The sequence below is a fragment of the Cheilinus undulatus genome, linkage group 2 (genome assembly GCF_018320785.1).
Source record: "Cheilinus undulatus linkage group 2, ASM1832078v1, whole genome shotgun sequence".
Taxonomy (NCBI): domain Eukaryota; kingdom Metazoa; phylum Chordata; class Actinopteri; order Labriformes; family Labridae; genus Cheilinus; species Cheilinus undulatus.
In genome coordinates this window covers 49,382,356-49,400,482 of record NC_054866.1, presented here as the reverse complement: position 1 = coordinate 49,400,482, position 18,127 = coordinate 49,382,356, and the positions used below count along the sequence as shown (strand labels likewise).

Sequence of the window (18,127 nt, the reverse complement as noted above, 5' to 3'; positions counted from 1 at the left end):
AACATTTTTACAAAGACGGTTGACGACTGGAAGTCTGGAAAGTCAGAAACTTTTAAAGCTCCACTACAGTGACCCCACAGTGAAAGATTTTTCACACAAACACCCGTAAAACACGAACAAACTGCTTATTCCACCCTGATTCAGAGGCTCCACCTCCGTCTGACTGCGACTGTGATGGATAAGGGGAAGAAGCTCAGACGGGACAAGCCAGAGAAGAATTTAACATTTTAAAGAATCATCTAATTGTAAATCATTCAAAAGCGAAACTACGTCCATGATGTGTGCATTTGTTTTGTAGCCTTAAAGAAAAACTTGTGTTTTTGCTTCTATCTTCCCACAGGTTCGAATTAAATTTGATTTTTCATCAAAATTGTCCATGCGGCAATGCAGAACCAGCACTGCACAGGTCAATGCAAGATTCATAGATTTGGATGATTCTTACGATTGTCACACTGTAACCAGCCACTAAAGCTAAAAGCTCACACATAAGGCTGCAAGTTATTCTTTCCTCATCCACATAAAGAAATCTGCAGTCTGTTCCTGCAGGTTTACTTTTGTTGGGGGATAAAATTAACTGAAATGTTTGAATACTGAATTCTGGCTCAGTTAAAGTCTCAATCCAATCAAGGTGAAAAAGTTGGAAAGGTGTTAATGAAACCTATGAAATGAACATTTAAGTAGAGTAAAACTCACAAACTTTGAAATCTTTTCCTTTCAAAACTATTACTGAGGGAACAAGTTTCACTCAGCTTACATGTATTGTAAAGATAAGCTGCAGTTTTTGCTCAGTTTGACAATTTAACTAGACTGCTGTTTTTGTCGATGTATACAGACACGGAAGAAGTAAACTGACCAAGCATGTCCACCTGTACGTGAAATGGGGCCCTAGTTTAAGATGGTATACAAAGGCTGACAACTTCCTCTGTTATGCATTTATGCCCATCAGCTTTCAGGACAAACTCCAATGAAGAAACTTTGGAGCATGTGCAATACTCCTTGTCCAGTCTGGGTCAGATTAAGCTGTACACACGCAAGAGTAACTTCATCTTCAACCGCATTAACTAGCTGTGTTAGTCTTGTTAGCCAATTTAGCTCAGTTTCATCCAGAGAAACACCTTTACACATATTTTAAAAAGTCCATTATCAGTCAGACTAACACAATAACTAGACTTTTTTTCTATTTGCATGTAAACATACTGACCGTGGAGTGACATGGGGACATGTTTGCCTTCCAGTTGGCTTCTTTTCCATCTTAAAGCTGCAGAAGTTGTGATTTATAACATTGATGCTCTCAGTTTACAACAAAATATTCATGTGAAAAACAAACTAGTGGTTAAAGAGGCAGTACTGAGAGGTAATAGGCAAGTCCCCTGTTCCAGGTAAGAGCTAATAAAAGTAAAAGAAATGTTATGTGAACATCTAGAGGAGCCACACACATTAAAATCAATAATACAACCCTCTGAGGACACAAATCCACAGTGCAAAGGAATAGAAAAATAAATAATAAAAAGAAGAATACAGATTTAAGTATTTGCTAAAGTTTCTGCAGACATTTTGAGTCGTAAAGATTGAAAAAAAGGCTATTGTGATGTATAACTTGACAGTTTGCACAGAGGATGGTGGATGCAAAGGCAGCAATGCAGATTTCTAGAGGGCAATAAAAAGCCACCGCAGTGCTGTTCATCAAAATGCAAAAACACTAATGATTAGCAGCATCCTGCTGGGAGAAACTGAGATCTGTCTTTGCTTTTATCAGTTTCCAAAAGCAATGCAACCTTTGACCGTCCAAACACAGAGAGGAGCTCATCAAAGGGTTTACAGACGAGAAGAAAGTGTACAAAAAATGAGCAGAGGAACCGAGATAAGGGTGTAAATGAAACAGAAAAAAAGTAATTAGGCTCAATGTTGATGCCTTACGAGTGTTTCTGCTGCAGCCTGAATAACTGTTTACATTAAGCACTGAGATGGAGAGAATACATTTAATTATACATCAATAAGTCTGTTTAAAATAGAGCTTTAAGGATTCTACTTTAACTCCCTCAGTCTTTAATACAATCTAAACACTGTGGTAAAAAAAGTCTGTGTGTGAATGAAACAAGCTATGTGATTAAAGTTTGATCAGATGTTTGTCTTCTTAATCAGTCTTACAGGTCGTGTGCTTCTCTTTCTTCTTTTCACTGTTCAGCGTGGGGCTGGGCAATACATCGAGTTTAGAAAGCAACAGATAGATATCAGTTTGTTTTCAAATGAGAGAAAGGGGAAGCCAATACTGTTGTTGTTTGTATAGTCTCGGTTCATCTATTTGAAATGTTTTGTATAAATGGGAAACTGCTGTTTTATGTATTTCAGTTTATTTAGGAGCAGCTATTATTAGTAATAATCAAATTGTCTTGATACATGTTTAATACCAAAGCTACAAAAATAGAGTCCAGGCACATTGCCTTCATAGAAGCACATTGGCAGCCTTTAGAAAAGGGGTTGAGAGTGATGCAGAATGCTCCTTTAACATGCAACCCTTAATCCCCAACGTTTTATTGTATTTGTGCGATTTAGACCATGATCTTTCTCTATTTTGGTTAAGTATTTGAACAGAGATCTCAAAGTTTCTGTACTTTTTGATACCACCAACATTAAAATAGTGGAGATTTTATCATTTTTAAACACATGGTATTTAAAAAATACAGACAATTTTGACAACTTCAATAAATGTAATTATTGCCAATGTTTTAGTAAAATTTAGCCAATGTGTACAAAATTTGTCTTTCATATGGATAATATGGTTTATCATAGTTTAAGTACAGATCATGAAGCTGATGGGCTGCACAGAGAGTTTATAAACTACTGCTGATTTCCAACTCTTGCCCTTTTTCAGGCCATTTTTTTTAGAAACATAAAACCAAAAAAACTGCCCAATGTTGGGTTTGAACTCCCATTTTAGTTGCCCTGGTATTATACATGTTTCAACATCTTTTCTAATTTTACTGGCATCATATCAAAGGTTATAATTCTAGTATTGTGACAACCATTTCTTTAATCTTTACTAAAAAAGTATACATATATATATCAGGTACTGCTATTCAATAAAAAAATATTGAGATAGGGTTTTTGGTCCATATCGCCCAGCCCTAGTTCAGTGTTCAGAATTTTTAAAACAAGACTACAACTGACCACATACTGGGCTTCAGTGTTCAGTGATCAAGGCGAGGCTGAGGGTTGGGGGTCACTGGCAGAACGGTGAGGCTGTGGGGTCAAAGCCTTTGAAAACCTCCTTGAGAGAAGCATTGTCCTGCTCTGTGGTCGCCTGCTCAGGCTGTACCGGGCTGTTGCCTCCAAAAGGACTACTTGTCCCGCCGGGCTTTGCAGCCTGCTTCACTACACCGAATAAAGAGGACACAGGTAAGTTGTGGACCCCTGAGGGACCCTGGTCTCCTGCAGCACTGGGAGCACCCTGACCTCCAGCTGTGGCTGCCCCGGCTGCAGCAGACACTCCCTGTGCTGTGGAGTTTGGTGAGGGTGCCGGTTTGGGTCGAGGCCTGTTGTAGCTGTTGTATCGATCAGTCCCTTGCTCTCCACTTTTCTCAGGCTCGGGCTGGTCTAATGCAGACTTCCGAACAAACAGCGGCTCCTTGGACTTAGATTTACTGCTAGGGGGATCACTGGGTTTGGATTCTGTGCTGGTTGAGTTGGGGGAGTTGTTAGAGCCACTGCTGGTGCCAGGGCTGCCTGGTTTGTTAGTCCTTGGATCATATAGACTGATGCTGCTCAGCACACTGGCTCCCCCTGGTGACCCAGTGCCCACACCGCGCCCTGCCCCACCGGTGGAGAGCAGCCTTGGATCGTAAGGGGCAATAGTAGGAGGGGAAGAGCTCGATGTTGTTGTTGAGGCGATAGTGGAAACAGGAGGAGGTGCAGGTTCTGATGGTTGCTTCAGCGCTGACTTCTGAGGCTGAAGACGGGGGTCTAAGGGGGCTTTACGGGCCATACGGGGATCAACAGGCTTTTCTACAGGTGCAGATGGCATGGGGGCAGATGTGCCTAGCAGTGACGCAGGAGCAATGGGGTTTGATAAAAGAGGAGGAGAGGGGGTCTGAGATGGGCTGGAGTTGACAGTTTTTAAGATACGAGACAGCAGCTCAAAGTCTGGGAGGGACGAGGAGGAACCAGCAGGGGGGTCCAAGGGGGGAGGAGGCTGAACATGAGAAGGCTGTGGAGTGTGGAGGGTTGGCTGAGCACGAGACAGACGAGGGTCTATGGAGGAGACTGGAGGGATGCCTGGTGGGAGAGGGAGGAGGTCCTGCTTGGGAATAGGAAGTGGAAGGAGGTCTTCAGGTGACCAGGTGACCGTTTTGATAAAGGCCGGCATGTGGAGAATAATGTCCTTCTTGATGTGGCTGAACTGCTGCAGCTGTGAGCGCGGGTCTCTCAGAGCCATCCCCATGAGCGGGTCCAGAGGGATCGGCACTGGCTTGTCCCGTAGAACTCGCTCCGTCTCCTCCTCTTCCGCAGCTGGGGCCGTGAGCGGTGGGGGTTTGTAGACCAGAGGAGCCTCTGGTTTAGGAGCAGGAGGTAACAGTGAGGATCCGGCTGAGGCAGCAGCAGTGAGCCGGGCTAACCGGGGGTCTGCTGGGGGTCCAGAGGAAGATGGAGCAGACATGGAGTGGGTAGAGTCAGAGGACTCTGCAGAGCGTGCCAATCGTGGGTCCCGAGCCAAGCGTGGGTCTGCCGGGCGAGCTGGTGCACCGAGGCCAGGAGAGGCCTTCTGGAGGCGAGGGTCGCTCGGGGGACCGTCAGATTTTTGAGGAGGCTGAGTCTGCTGACGGAGTGTCTTTAGGATGGAGGTCACACTACCACCACCATCCTCATCCTCACTGGAGTACCAGTTTCCTGAGTCACCTGGGAAAGACAGAGAGACATGGTTTGCTCTTATATCTGGAGTAAGAAGTGCGTCTGAAAATATTACCCTTAAATAGAAAGATTTATTGGCCTGATTTTTGGTTTTAAAAACTTAAGAATGAATAAAACCTTTTATTATTAGATTGGCTTTTGAGCTTAAGGGCTGCTAGACTATGACAAAAAACAAACAAACAAAAGAAGACGATTATTTTGATTTATAGTGGAGTCATGATTATTAATCACTATTCATTGATTTTCACATGCATTATTGAACTGAGACAATATTAAAACTTTAATGTTCAGGACAGTTAAAAAGGCAATAAATAAAATAAATTATTGAGGAAATAATAATAATAGAATAATAACGATTATAATAATAATAAAATAATAATAATAGTAACAACAATAATAATAGTAACAACAATAATATTTTTTATTAAACCTAGAATAATAAATGCAACAACAGAATGCAGCACTGTTATTGAATAACATCAATTATGTTTTTTTCATGATTGCCAAAAACATAACTGACCACAATTATGCACAAACTATGAAAGGAATGACCAATTATGCACAATCTAGGGATGCACCATATTGGATTTTTGGTGCTATCCAATATGCTTATATTTAAATTTTAATTTTTGCAGTTACTGATATCAGTATCGATTCATAAACGCAGTTCAGACCTTAAACTTCCATCCATAAACACAATTCAAAATGTATGCATCTATGCAGATGACCGAAGAATGGACGTCAGCTGATGTAGGTCTATTGGTCCTGCCTTAAACTCCTCAAACATATTCACACATATGACAGATATTTACAGCCAATCTAGCAGTTCCATATATCATCTTCTGATACAGATAATTAATATTCTAGGCTACTATGTGCTGATGCAGATATCATGCCTATGATATTCTGCATCCCTAACACAAAGGTGGAAAGGCTCATCTTCTACCTTCTGTGTCTCTGCTTCTCTCTACTCCGCCCTCAGCCATCCTGCGAGCTCTTTCCTCCTCCTCCTGCTGCTTCTGTTGGATCCTCATGAATAGGACACGCTGTGCTGGAGGCAGAAAGTCAGGCACAGAAATGCCTCCCTGATTGGCTGATGTTCCGCTCGCTGAGCCTTCTTGACCAGCTGACTGATTCCCAAATTTCCCTGCTCCTCCTCGCTCATCAAAACTCTGGTAGTTGTCACCTGAGAAGAACAATGAGCATGCTCATCAGTAACATGATATATAATCTCTTTTAAGCTATTATAGTTCAAATATCGTTCTCACCTTCCTGAACAACTCCCTCCATGTTCATCCCTTCCTGCTGGTTGAAGAAGTTATTGTAGAAGTTTCCTCCACCCTGAGGAGGAGGGCCATCACCAGGGGTGAATCCTCCCATCATAGGTAGTCCACCAGGGCCCATGTTGGGCGCTCCTTGGTTCATTCCACCCATGTTCTGCATATCTGGGGACATCATGCCTTGAGGTGAGGGGAAGTGGGTAGGAGGAGCACCAGGAGCTCCCTGGGGTCCAGGGGCAGCAGTCTGACCCTGAGTGGTGGTGGGAGTCTGGCCCCTGATACAGAAGGGAAGCAGAAGTTAAAGATTTGATCTCAAAGGGAGAAATAAGGAATAGTTATACTTGACTTTTTTCATGCTTTTTCATGCCATCTAAAGAAACACAGAGCTTAAAACTTAGATTTCAGTCCTTATAACTTCTGCTGTGACATTTCTATTTTTTCAATACTGCTGGCTTTGTTTTCTTTTCTTAAACATACTAGCTACAAATGTGCAAGACTATCTAAAGGTGGGTATGTGCAATATTTTATAGATAAAGTCTTTGTTCAGTATCAATTAATGCTATAAACATAACGATTGTGACAGTTGCACTCTAAAATCAACAGTGATATTTCTGTATTTTTGGCTGAATTATTCTTGTTGCTTCATTCTTTGATCTCTTACCTGACGGCCAGTTTCTGAGCCAGCTGTCCTGTTGGCTGAACTTTAATCTCAAATAATGAGGGGATCTTTTTTCCGCCGCCACCTCCGCCTGCACCACCAGGAGGTGGGGGGCCCATGTGAGGAGGAGGAGGACAACTAGGATTTGGGGGCCCTCCTTGGAAAGGACTTCCATCAGGGCTGTGGACAGGTGGACCAACACAAGGATTAGGCCCAGGAACAGGGCCTGCCACTGGTCCTTGGTTAGGTCCTGGTAGAGCCCCAAAGTCCCCTACCACAGGACCACCAAAGTCCCCAGCCCCTGTGTTGGTGTCTACAGGAACAGGCCGAGGAGGGGTGGGGAGTAGGCCAACTCCAGGAGGGGGTTTGGGGAGAGGGTTGATCCCCTGTTTCTTCAGCTCCTCCACCTCCTTCTCATCCTCAGCTCCGGCCTCTGCGTCCTCAGCCAGCATCTACAAAAACAAATAATTCAACATAAAACATTTCCTCCGGCTCTAGCTCATCTGAAACCATGTCAGTGATTCAAACCATGTGAAGACCTTCAGAGTGCACAGATAATGGCTGAGTGAAAGTGGACCCAGGCTTAATAATCTTACCTTGTTGAGCAGCTCCTGGGTGTCATCGTTGAGGGACTCATGGGAGAACATACATTCATCACCGTTGACACAGTTTCCTGTGGTGTGGAACAGCTTACAGGGGAATTCACGTATGTCGAGTCAAGGAAAAAAAAAATTAATCACCATGTAATATTTTATGTAAGGCTGGCTTTACTGTACCTCATTTTTCTGAATGAAGAGGCACTTGTAAATAAACAAACAGTCAAAAGTAAAGGATATCATGCATGTATGGACAGTGGTCAGCTCGGGCACAAAATCCAGTGATGTAGAACTTGCAGAGCTCCTTCTTTTTAGGAAGCTCGATGTCATGACTGAAGTTGCAGTGATCCCCCTGTGGATTAAAATATAGGTCAAAATGAAATAGTTCTCATCACTGACAGAATGTGAGAGGGCGGACTAGAGAAAATTTCAAGACTAGCTAGAATAAAACAGTGTTTAAAGAGAAGATTGCAGAGGGATGATGCTCATTGACATGCTTTAAAACATAGATGAGAAAGACAAACAGGAAGTAGCTTACAGTATCAAATCAGCAGAGGCAGTTTCATGGATTAATTACAATTATAAAAATGTATAACAAACAATGTGATTGAAAACTCTCTTCAACCTTACAGTAAAATTCACATATTTCATGCAATACTTAAGACAAAAAATGCATTTATGTATTCTGCGTTTATGTTTGCAGCTCTGATGCCAACTTTACCTGCATAACTGAGGAACTGTTTGAGTTTAAAGGTTGTTTTTGCATATTAATTATATATTTTTCTAATTTTGACTGAAGAAACATGTTAAACAGGCAAGAAAACATTATTTTTTCAGTGTTAATCACTTCCAACAGGGACTGTCAACATAAAGAGCATAAACCCAACCATGTTTTTGCAGTCTTACCCATGTGCATCTCCCCTCAATGTAGTATTTGCAGATTGCTTTTCCTTTCTTATCTTGATGTTTCTCATTCTGATTCCTTCTCCCAATTCCAGGTCCATCACCTCCTCCACCTCCATCCTAAAATAAAACACACACAAACCGACATATCAATAAGATGAGAGTCAAGAGAAAGGAGTTCATAATGTTGATTCCTCATGACTAAGTATTTTTTACACTGGGAATAAAAGTGCAGCTGTCTCTGCTTTTTATAAGTATCAAACTACTCTACATTTACAGATTAATGTCACTTATAAAAGGTCATTTGGCAGAGATCATTAACAGGAGTTATTCTTTCGGTTCCTAAACGGCTCCTTACTTGGTACCATTTTGGCTTTTGTGTCCATTAAAAACAACAAAAATGGAAAATGTTGTTCACATGCAAGAATCAGCTCTTAGAATGGTTTTGTTTCCAAACCGCATCACTACAGCTTGTACCATGCCATCTTTAAGTGTCATTTCTGTCGAGCCAGGTTTATCTGCAGTTCAGATGTTTCCTTTAAAAACAAATTAATGATAATATGAGGGAGAAAATCTCTTCAGCTCAGTACAAAATATGGCACTTTTTCTGTGTAGGTCTGTTATTAGTGCTGTTGCACAGGAAGTTAATATTCTTTTGAGCAATCAAAGGACAGTGGCGTGTCCAGCTCCACCATGTAATGTTGGATAGGCACACCTGGTACTCCAACAGAAAGAAACCAAAAAAGCACAACAGTATGGATAGTTATCTTGGTACTTTTCCGAACTTTTGATGGTGGAAACATAAATAATTCATTACCGTACCAAACTGTACCAAAGAAACACAGCCTTGAGTAGTGGAACCCTTCGGGCTGATTTGACCACAGAAAAACACAAGTCTTACCCCATTGTCCACATCTCCATTATTGTCGTCATCATTTCCCATGTCTCCTCTTCCTCTCCCACGATTTCGACCTTTTCCTCCTCTGATCATGCCCCGCCCTCCTTTACCCCTCCCTCGACCGCGACTGCCTCTCCCACCTGATGGAAATTGAGCGAGGAGAGTTTATCTATACGGTAAAATTTAGCAACACCGCAACTCAAGGTGCTTCTTATAAAACATCAAAAAAATAGAAAAGGTGGATGAAAAACAGCAAAAACAGATTGTTCAACATATCAAGATATTAAAAGGCTTTTAAAGACTAAGAGATGGAGCAGATGTTATTCAACCTAGACAAAAGACACAGGGTCAGACTTTGCCTCAGTTTTAAAAAGAATAATTGATAAATTAATTACACTCATACACAAACATGAGCATCTACCTGAGGTCTGAACTCACCTCTGCCTCTGTCTTTGGACTTCTTGTATTGACTCAGTTCCTTTGAGTAGTCGTCATAGTCATCGTCCCCCATGTTGTCGTAGTCGTCATCATACTGTTGAGACAGATTCAATAAGAGCCGTATTATGAGATGAGGCTCCACAGAACATACTCTAAGCTTGGTATTAAAGGTTTTTAATCCACAAATGTATTTTTTAAATAGTTTATTTTCTATTTAGTGAAACTAAGAGTATTGAGACATTGTGGCTGAAGACTTTAACTGGTGGGCAGAAAATATCTGTAGGAATTTAATTATATAGAAAATAAAAATTCCCTGTGAAAAATACAAATATTCCCTTCAAGTATAACAACTCAGCTCAAGAGTGCCAGCCCAATAAAGGCAAAAATAATCAGTTAAATCAGTTAAGGGAATGTTTTTATGCATTAATTATGTATTTTATATATTAAAATTAAACATTTGACCGACTATACAAAATACATCAAGAGAAACAAGACAAGACATTCAATCTAAATCTAAATCCCTACCTCCATGTCATCTCCATAGCCATCTCCATCATCGTTGTCTCCTCCCATCTTTCCACCTCGACCACCTCTTCCTCTGCTTCCACCTCTCCCTCTCCTCCCTCCCCTCATTCCTCCACGACCTCGCAAACTTCTCAAACGACCACGACCCCCTGTGGAGATAAGGAGAACGATGAAATGGCTTACATATGCAGAAATGCTTCAAACATATCTTAAGATTTAGACTGATAAGAAACGTTTGACAAATAAGCCTCTTTGTACATCCACAGCTGAGCAAATGAAGCTTATTTGCAATAGAAGCAACCACGTGATAAAAAAACCTGCAATCCTCACTAAAGGACATGATTTGAAAAGCAGGTTATTCTCATTTTAAGCTCTGAAAACTTGAAATCTAGTTCTGCCATTGGGTTTATCCCAGCCTTACACACTATATCCGCTCTTTAGTCTCACTTGAATTAGATTAAATCTCAGCTGGGCAAATATTTAGCAGAAACTACGATGGAAAAAGTCTACTTCTCATTCTCAATAACCACTAAACCCACCTCGCCCACCACGGCCTCCGCCTTCCTTAGCTTTGCGGTACTGGTTGAGCTCCTTGGTGAAATCATCATAGTCTTCGTCCCCCATGTCCTCTTCTTCTTCTCCCTCATAGTTGTCATCTTCATAGTCGTCATAGCCTCCATAGCTCTGCTTGTCCATCTTCATGTAGCTGCTCTTCTTTGAGCTTCCATATCCTCCATGAGACTAAAAGGCATGTTCAACATATTAGGTTAATTTGCTTTCTATGTTTAAATATTTAATGAACATCAACTTTTCAGGAAAATGCGTAAAAAAATGAAGATAGGTTATTAAGAATTATGCTTTTGAGACTTACAGAAGAGTACTGTGGACTGTACTCTCTGTACTTTCTTTTCTCAGTGGGACTGTAATCTGAGTCATCACTGTAGTCCGAGTGGTCATCATCAGATGATGCATGGCGCTAAAAGACAAAACACAGAGATACTCAGAGACTTAAAGATTGACATAATGTTGTCTTTTCAGACCGAGAGAGCAGTGCCAATTACTTGGTGTATCTAAGTTCTGTATCCAACAAAATTCTCACTTTGTGTTTGGATTTGCGTTTCTTCTTGGACCTCCTCTTCTCTCTTTCCCGCTCTCTCTCTTTCTTCCTTTTCCTCTTGCGACGGTGGGATCTCTCATCGTCCGACTCGCTGCTGGCATGGCGCTCTCGACTTCGACGAGGCCTCTCTGTGGCCCCTTCCCCTTCTGCTTCGCCCCCTGCGCCTGCTTCATCACCCCCATCTCCAATTCCTGCTGCTGCAGACGTGCCTCCACCCATCTCCTCCTCCTCCATATCTCCCCCATCATCTTCCAGCTCGCCTTCTTCCAGCTCTCCATCCTCTGGCCTGTGTATGTAAATATTGTGGAGGTTAGATATTGCATCTACTTGTGATGTTGGAGAACTTTGCAATGTTCAGTGACTGTTCAAGAAAATAAAAGAAAATCAAAAGATTAAAGTGGATTCAACTGGAAATGTCATGTTTGTTTTCAGTAGTCACAGATAACTCCATGAAAAGCAAGTACAGAGGCTTGTGAAAATCTTTAGTTTGACTCAACATAACCAACACCATGTTTAAAGTTCCATTAATTGTATTTATGAATAAAAACAAGGATTTTAATAATATTTTTCATCAGAAAATCCACCTACTTTAAGGACAATTCATTATAAATTGATTGGTTGCCCACCTTTACATCCTACAAATTTAAGACATGCTACTTACATTACTTACTTACATTTTCAAACATTTTTGGATCTTGGACTAAGCAGTCTACAGGGAATCGTAATTGGTGAAGCATAACCTTCCTTTCTGTCACAGAGATTTATAATACAACATGATGCTACTCCAAAGCCTTATTTCCACTACTTAAACACAGAAAACACTTCACAACCCATCTGGTGAAATCTTCACTTAAAATATGTAAACATTAATAATAAAAGTGATAATAGTCTTTCCTACACAAACCATCAACAAGTCTACGGACTCATCCTTTGGATCATGGCATCAATTATTAACAATCCATTAAAAATAGAGCTAATTAATGGGTTTTTGAGTCTCACGAAACATAAAGCAAACCCCAAAATCCCAAGGTCTGAAGGTATCTCTCATCTAAAAAATATTCCATGCACAGAAATGGAATTAGTAGTATGCGGCTGCTGTGGTCTGACAGAATCCTCACATGAGGCAGTGTGAGCAGAGCCATGAGCTACTAATTTACATGGATCACATGCAGGCATCATCGTGCAGCAACTGTGTTTGGAGCTTAAATGTGATTTCTTAAAAAGCAGGAAAACTAGATCTCCTTTGGGAGTATATTTACACTGACACTAAGTCAGGTTTCAAAGACACAACATATTTTAATATCAGTGTTCTCTGTGTCCCAGGTTTGTCTTTAAAGTTGTACTTGTGTTATTCAAGCACTGGATTAATATCAATGAAAAACCCCACTTAGTTTGTAAAGAGAACACTGCTTTGGGTTCCATTCTACCGGAAAGGATGTGATATGATTTACAGCACATGCCTGGCAAAGTATTTAAAGAATCCCTGTTTGACTAAATAGGTGCTGGCATTGATAAATTAGGTCGACAAGTACCAACTGAAGTGAGGCCTGAGGCCAGTGTTATGTGAGCAGGATTACTTTTATTCACTGGTATGACAACCACCACACTTCTCCAAAAATGTTCTACCCTGTGTGGATCGTGAACTTAGACCAAGCAGGTGCTGGTCTGCTTTGAGAGAAAATGTCAGCTGTGCTCTTTATACACTTCACTGAACCACTAAGCATACAAGGTCCCTATGGGGAGATCAAGGGAATCTATTAAGATAATAATAAAACTGATGTCTTTATATCGCTCTCTGACACTTACAAAACATTCAGTGATTATGTAAACAATTTCAGGCCTAACAAAAGTTCCTAAATCAGTTTCATCTTTGGACGAAAAACAGAAAAGTCTGGGTATTAATATGTAAAACAACTTAATCTCAGCACTGCAAGTGTGTCCCCCTCTAAAGCACTGTAGAGACTAACTGTAGACGGTCTGATTAGGGTTTATGAAGTCCTATGGATGCATATAGAGGGAACTTTTTTGTTGCCGGGACTTTCTAAATTTAACTCAGCAAGTTTTATATGTGTATATATATATATATAAAGAAGTTCCAGTCAAACTGGTTCTTATTAAGAGACCTGGCAGTAATATTCAAGAGCACAATTCAAAATCAATCAACAAAATCTGTGCTCATATTGAAGCACATTTGATTTAGCTCTGCAGAGTAAGCAAGAGTTAAATTACAAACTTGCAATACTCTTTACTTTTTACAAACAACACTCAATCTCTACAATAGCCAAAACAAACAAAAAGAAAATTCCAAAAACCCTGCATCTTTAAAATGGTTAAACTGATTTTAATCTCCCCAGCCTGTGCCCTAAACTCTGTCAGATTCTTTGTCCTACACCAGCCATCAGCTCTGAAGCCAAACACAACAAACTTTGGAGTTCCATCTCAGCAGCCAAGTCTTTCCTCTACCTCGCTGTTGGCATGTGCTAAAATGCTGCAGGTCACAGGGAAATTTTTCCTGACACAATGGAGGGCTCTCTGTCATAGCACAGGGATTTTGCTGTTATAAAAGCATATTGTCATGAATAGGTGGGAGGATGGGTTTCACTAAAGACAGAAGCTTGTTGGCCTCTCTGGCTTGGCCAAATACTGCTCTAACATCCCTGCTCCTAGCAGTGTGCCACTTTGAAAGAAAAAAAGAATATTAACATATTACAGCTTTTACTGATCTCAGACAAGAAGACAACCCATCAGATCACCATTAGCCTTATATAGTACAAGTCTATTAGCACAGAGGAAGAGCTGTTAATAACTCAGCTATTAATTATATTCTGTACATTAGACATACTCAACTCACAACCTGGTGACACCTAGTTTGCCATTCATATAAACTATGCAAAAAGTTGGAAAAACATGAACACTTTTGACATTCTTCAAACCAACAAAATCCAAAAAGCAATAAAGGCTATTCTTGTTTTTTTAAGGATTTACCATGCATTATGGTAAGTTATTAGCTCTGTGAATAAGTCCACAACTTTGTCTACAAGCAAAGGGCCATGATTAAAATGGGGAATACTTACTGTGACAGGTTTTCTTCACATTTTGCATTCAAAGACATAGAAAAGGATTTTCCCTAACCTTTTAGGGACACTAGTGGGGTCTTTGGGACTTGGAAGTGGGGCCAACTGAGTAAATATAGGCTACTTTGCCAACTGGGCACTGTGGTAAAGGGAGTTTGGTGTTTGACTTGAAACACTTCTGGGATGCTTTGCAGACGTTTTGCACTTTTAGGGAACGTTTGTGGATGTTTGGGAGGGTCAGTGAGGGCACGACTGTGAAAAAAGTCACAAGTTAGAAAGATCTGACAAACAAGTAGCAATAAAGCGTTTAAAATAGTTACCATTACAGATCACAAAGCTAAATTGTCAATTATGTAAATGCATGTGTTAATAAACATTAACGATTTTAGGGGATGAAGTCCTGATAATTAAAGTTGCCAGCTATCCAAATTAAGTTTCCTTTCGGGTGTAATTTACTTCAGAAAGGCACCGTCCTCGGCACTTTTTTAAGTGCGTAGAGCTAACGACTGAGCTAGAAGTTGCCGTCCGGCAACATGTTTATGCTAACTGAACAAAGTTTTGGAGCGGAAAAGTTGAGATAATTCATCGGCCCGTTTCGGGCTAACAATGAGTATCAAGCTGGTTCGAAGATATAAGTAATCGCTATAAGTTTATTTAACAATGCGTCGATGACAGGTAAATAATTGTTGACTGTACTATTAGCACTTAGCTTAGCATCTCCCCCCTTTGCCACTGCCTTAGTTGCTAACATTAGCCAGGAGGCTAATAACGCTGCGTTAGCCTGAAAACAGGCCCACAGTTAGCAAACGACGACCGTTTGGATGTTTTTTCGCAGTGACATTAAAATTAATGTCACACCCCAAACAATGAACTGAATTAACGGTAATTAGTACACCAGCTGTTAACAAGGGAGAGCATTTAGCCGATGTTGTATTAGCTACAACGACGGTCAGAGTAAAATTGATCAGCTGTTTCGACCTCGTCGTTTTTTCTTCAGACAGCTCGGCTTGAGTCGATTGATCGTTGATTGTGAAAACGTGATCAAATAAATTGTATAACGTTATCCCAGGTGATATTTGGCCTCCCAGTTGGCGTTGTCGTGTCAACATGGCGTTCTTTACCTCTGTACTCGTTTTCCAGAAAAGGCGAGTTTAATCCCTTTGACAGAAAAAGAAAAATAAACCCCGGGCTTTTTGTGTAAAAGCACAGGACAAATAAATAATATCATTTAAATATGACTGTAGAATTACTCGACCTTTCGTCAGTCAGGAGACTGTTGTGTTCGTGGTTGGAAGTTGGGGAGTTTGGATGGACAGTCATGCTTTCCACAGCCATTTCCTCTAGCTACATTGAGGTGCAAAAAATTACAACTCGACACTGGAATCTACTGGCTTATGCGTCACTTCACTAGGATCTACTTTTTGTTTTTAGGAAGAGTTTCTGTTCATAGTAAGCAATTCTCCACTTAAGTTGTAAGAGAAATATGATGAAATTGAGTCCTGACGTTATCCGTCCTACTGTAGCGATGTGAAATGACGACTACTAGACTTAAAATGGCCGACCGTCTTCTCCGAGGAGGAAAGGGGGCGGTATTCCGAGTGTGTCGTCATCACGGAAAACGTCTCACGGAAATAACCGAAATCTTTACAATGGTGAAAAATTGCCCCAGAGTTTGACTTGCAGGTGCAAACTAGTAGCGCACATGTAGCCCAAGCAGCGATGTCTAAGAAATAATCGTGTGATTCTTAATAGCATAAAATAAAACGCACTTTAAAAATTCACTCAGGATAAATAAATTAAATTAATGACTGTATTAACCGCATCTAAAATATTCAACTTGTTTGCCTCATAACCAGCCAAACTGATGTGTGTGCAGAATACAGAGAAAAATTTCTTAAGACATTTATGTCCGAAGCTACATTTTCGTCAGACGGTCTCACCAATACAGCGTGTGTAGATTTTTTTTTTAATGTTTCTTGAGTATTAAATGCCAGACTGTCGATGGGGCTTATGGGCATTCAAATTTACTAATGTTACATGAAAGAAAATATTTCTAAAAGCTTTTTAAAAATGAGACTAATCAATATTCGCATTACTTACATGACTAGACAATCGTACATAAATAGATATAACAAAATTTACGGGGTGCCCAGGTCCTTCTGTAAGCAATTGAGTACAGAAAGCATCGTTTAATTATTCTAACAAGACAGCATTCACTTGTAGTGTTCAGCTACTGTGTCAGGTAATGTTTCTTATTTTTTGCATTGTATTCTCACTTGAGTAAAAAATAAAAAACGTAAAATGAGTTTTGTGAAAAGGGTGAAAACTGTTCTCAACAGACAAAACCCCGGGGAAAATTACCCATGTTGTCATCTTGTTTGATTGCCGAATATTACGAGGTAAACTTTGTATTTCGGTCCCATAGAAGACTATTGAAAACACGTTATAGTGAACAGTGGATTATGTTATTCAATATAATGACCAAGAGGTATAAACGAAGCTATCGAAAGATTGCATGAAACAGAAAGCACAATCTTTTGTCCTGCTATGTAAACGTCATCAACCGGCGCCCATTCAGCGGGACTGTCGCGGCATTTGAAACATTAACATCTTCAGCTGCACAAAAGGCAAATTTTCAGTGTTTATCTGTTCCCTCTTGGCTTCAACATGATCGATATGATCGAGAAGGAAGACCCGATCATAAGCGAGGAGGAAGCGGCACAGTACGACCGCCAGATTCGTTTGTGGGGACTGGATGCCCAAAAGAGGTCAGTTAGCTTCGTTAGCCTGCTGGAGGCTAATCGGTGCAGCGGCAGGGCTGAGTGAAGCAGTCATGCTGCATAAGTTTTAGCAGGATCAATTTCTAGAACCTGTGAAAAGCAAGGATTTAGTTATGATTTAATGTGTATTATGAGAAGTCTTCCAAGTGATAACGACTCCTACCTGTACGATGCAATCTCAAAACGAAACAAGCTAAAGGAAATTAGAAAAAAAATGCAAGAATTACTGTAACAAAATCTTGTCGAACTTTATTTTCAAAGCACATTTTATTCATTTGGCAACACAATCAATCAGTCAGTTTTGCTATTTAAGCTTTAAGCTGTATGGAAAATGTTTTGTGTAAATAACATACTGAAAGCCTCAATTCAGTCCGTGATTTCTATAGACTGATATTATTCCCAGTTGTTGTTGCTAAACTTTTCTCTTAATGTTATCAATATCTGAAATGCATTTGTTTTATTTGTCAGCAATACAATTAAATTTGATGTTTGTCATTTTAATTGTAACACTTAAACAACCCATACAGTATAAAATCAGTTCTCAAAGTGTAAAATGTGTGTATAATTTTCTTCAGCTTGACATGGGCTTAATTGTCTTCATGTATTGACTTTCATTTTGACAGGTTGCGCGGGTCCAAAGTGCTCCTGGCAGGTTTAGGGGGTCTGGGGGCTGAAGTGGCCAAGAATTTAATTCTTGCTGGAGTTAAGAAAATTACTCTGCTGGACCATGAACAGGTACTCATGCTCATACAGAATGTACAGGACCCTTTGGTGCTCTTGTCCTGTCCTCTTTAGAGTAGATTCATCTACAGAGCAAACCCTTCAGTTTCATGTTAAATGAATCCCGGTTTGCAGTGAACTATTTGTTTGATTTATTTACGGGCAGAAATGAATAATAGAACAACTGGACATTTGTTAAAGGCCAAAATGTGTCCACTAGATGGTGCCTGAGG

At 40.4% G+C, this 18,127-nt stretch overlaps 2 protein-coding genes across 3 annotated transcripts in view; one reads left to right on the top strand and one right to left on the bottom strand.

The window, feature by feature from the left end:
• Positions 1 to 243: 243 nt before the first annotated feature.
• On the bottom strand, positions 244 to 16,580 carry zc3h4 (zinc finger CCCH-type containing 4). Of its 2 annotated transcripts, none has more exons than XM_041807906.1 (14): positions 14,395 to 16,580; positions 11,303 to 11,606; positions 11,075 to 11,179; positions 10,743 to 10,944; positions 10,204 to 10,352; positions 9,679 to 9,772; positions 9,244 to 9,380; positions 8,346 to 8,462; positions 7,680 to 7,791; positions 7,440 to 7,549; positions 6,847 to 7,295; positions 6,174 to 6,460; positions 5,852 to 6,091; positions 244 to 4,893 (listed from the first exon to the last, which is right to left on the bottom strand). In XM_041807906.1, exons 1-14 carry the CDS (start codon positions 14,430 to 14,432, stop codon positions 3,221 to 3,223), a joined length of 4,017 nt encoding a protein of 1,338 aa, XP_041663840.1. In that variant the 5' UTR covers positions 14,433 to 16,580; the 3' UTR covers positions 244 to 3,220. The 2 variants fall into 2 exon arrangements, with proteins under 2 accessions (XP_041663840.1, XP_041663832.1); XM_041807898.1 differs by having other exon boundaries at positions 15,650 to 16,580.
• Positions 16,581 to 16,927: 347 nt separating this feature from the next.
• Positions 16,928 to 18,127, top strand: part of sae1 (SUMO1 activating enzyme subunit 1) — a 28,521-nt gene continuing 27,321 nt past the window's right edge. Inside the window, exons 1-2 of the mRNA XM_041807915.1 lie at positions 16,928 to 17,162; positions 17,798 to 17,909. Of these exons, the coding sequence (XP_041663849.1) occupies positions 17,062 to 17,162; positions 17,798 to 17,909 (213 nt within the window). The 5' untranslated portion in view covers positions 16,928 to 17,061. The remainder of the gene's footprint in view (positions 17,163 to 17,797; positions 17,910 to 18,127) is intronic.

What these genes read in the sequence shown, in the direction of transcription:
- zc3h4 (XM_041807898.1), bottom strand. Translation starts at nt 15,729, where the DNA reads ATGGCTGTGGAAAGCATGACTGTCCATCCAAACTCCCCAACTTCCAAC. An exon ending in CGGAGGCCGTGGTGGGCGAG is followed by an intron (nt 10,353 to 10,742) that starts GTGGGTTTAGTG and finishes TTATCTCCACAG; the next exon opens with GGGGTCGTGGTCGTTTGAGA. An exon ending in GAGAAGCAGAGACACAGAAG is followed by an intron (nt 4,894 to 5,851) that starts GTAGAAGATGAG and finishes TGTCTTTCCCAG; the next exon opens with GTGACTCAGGAAACTGGTAC.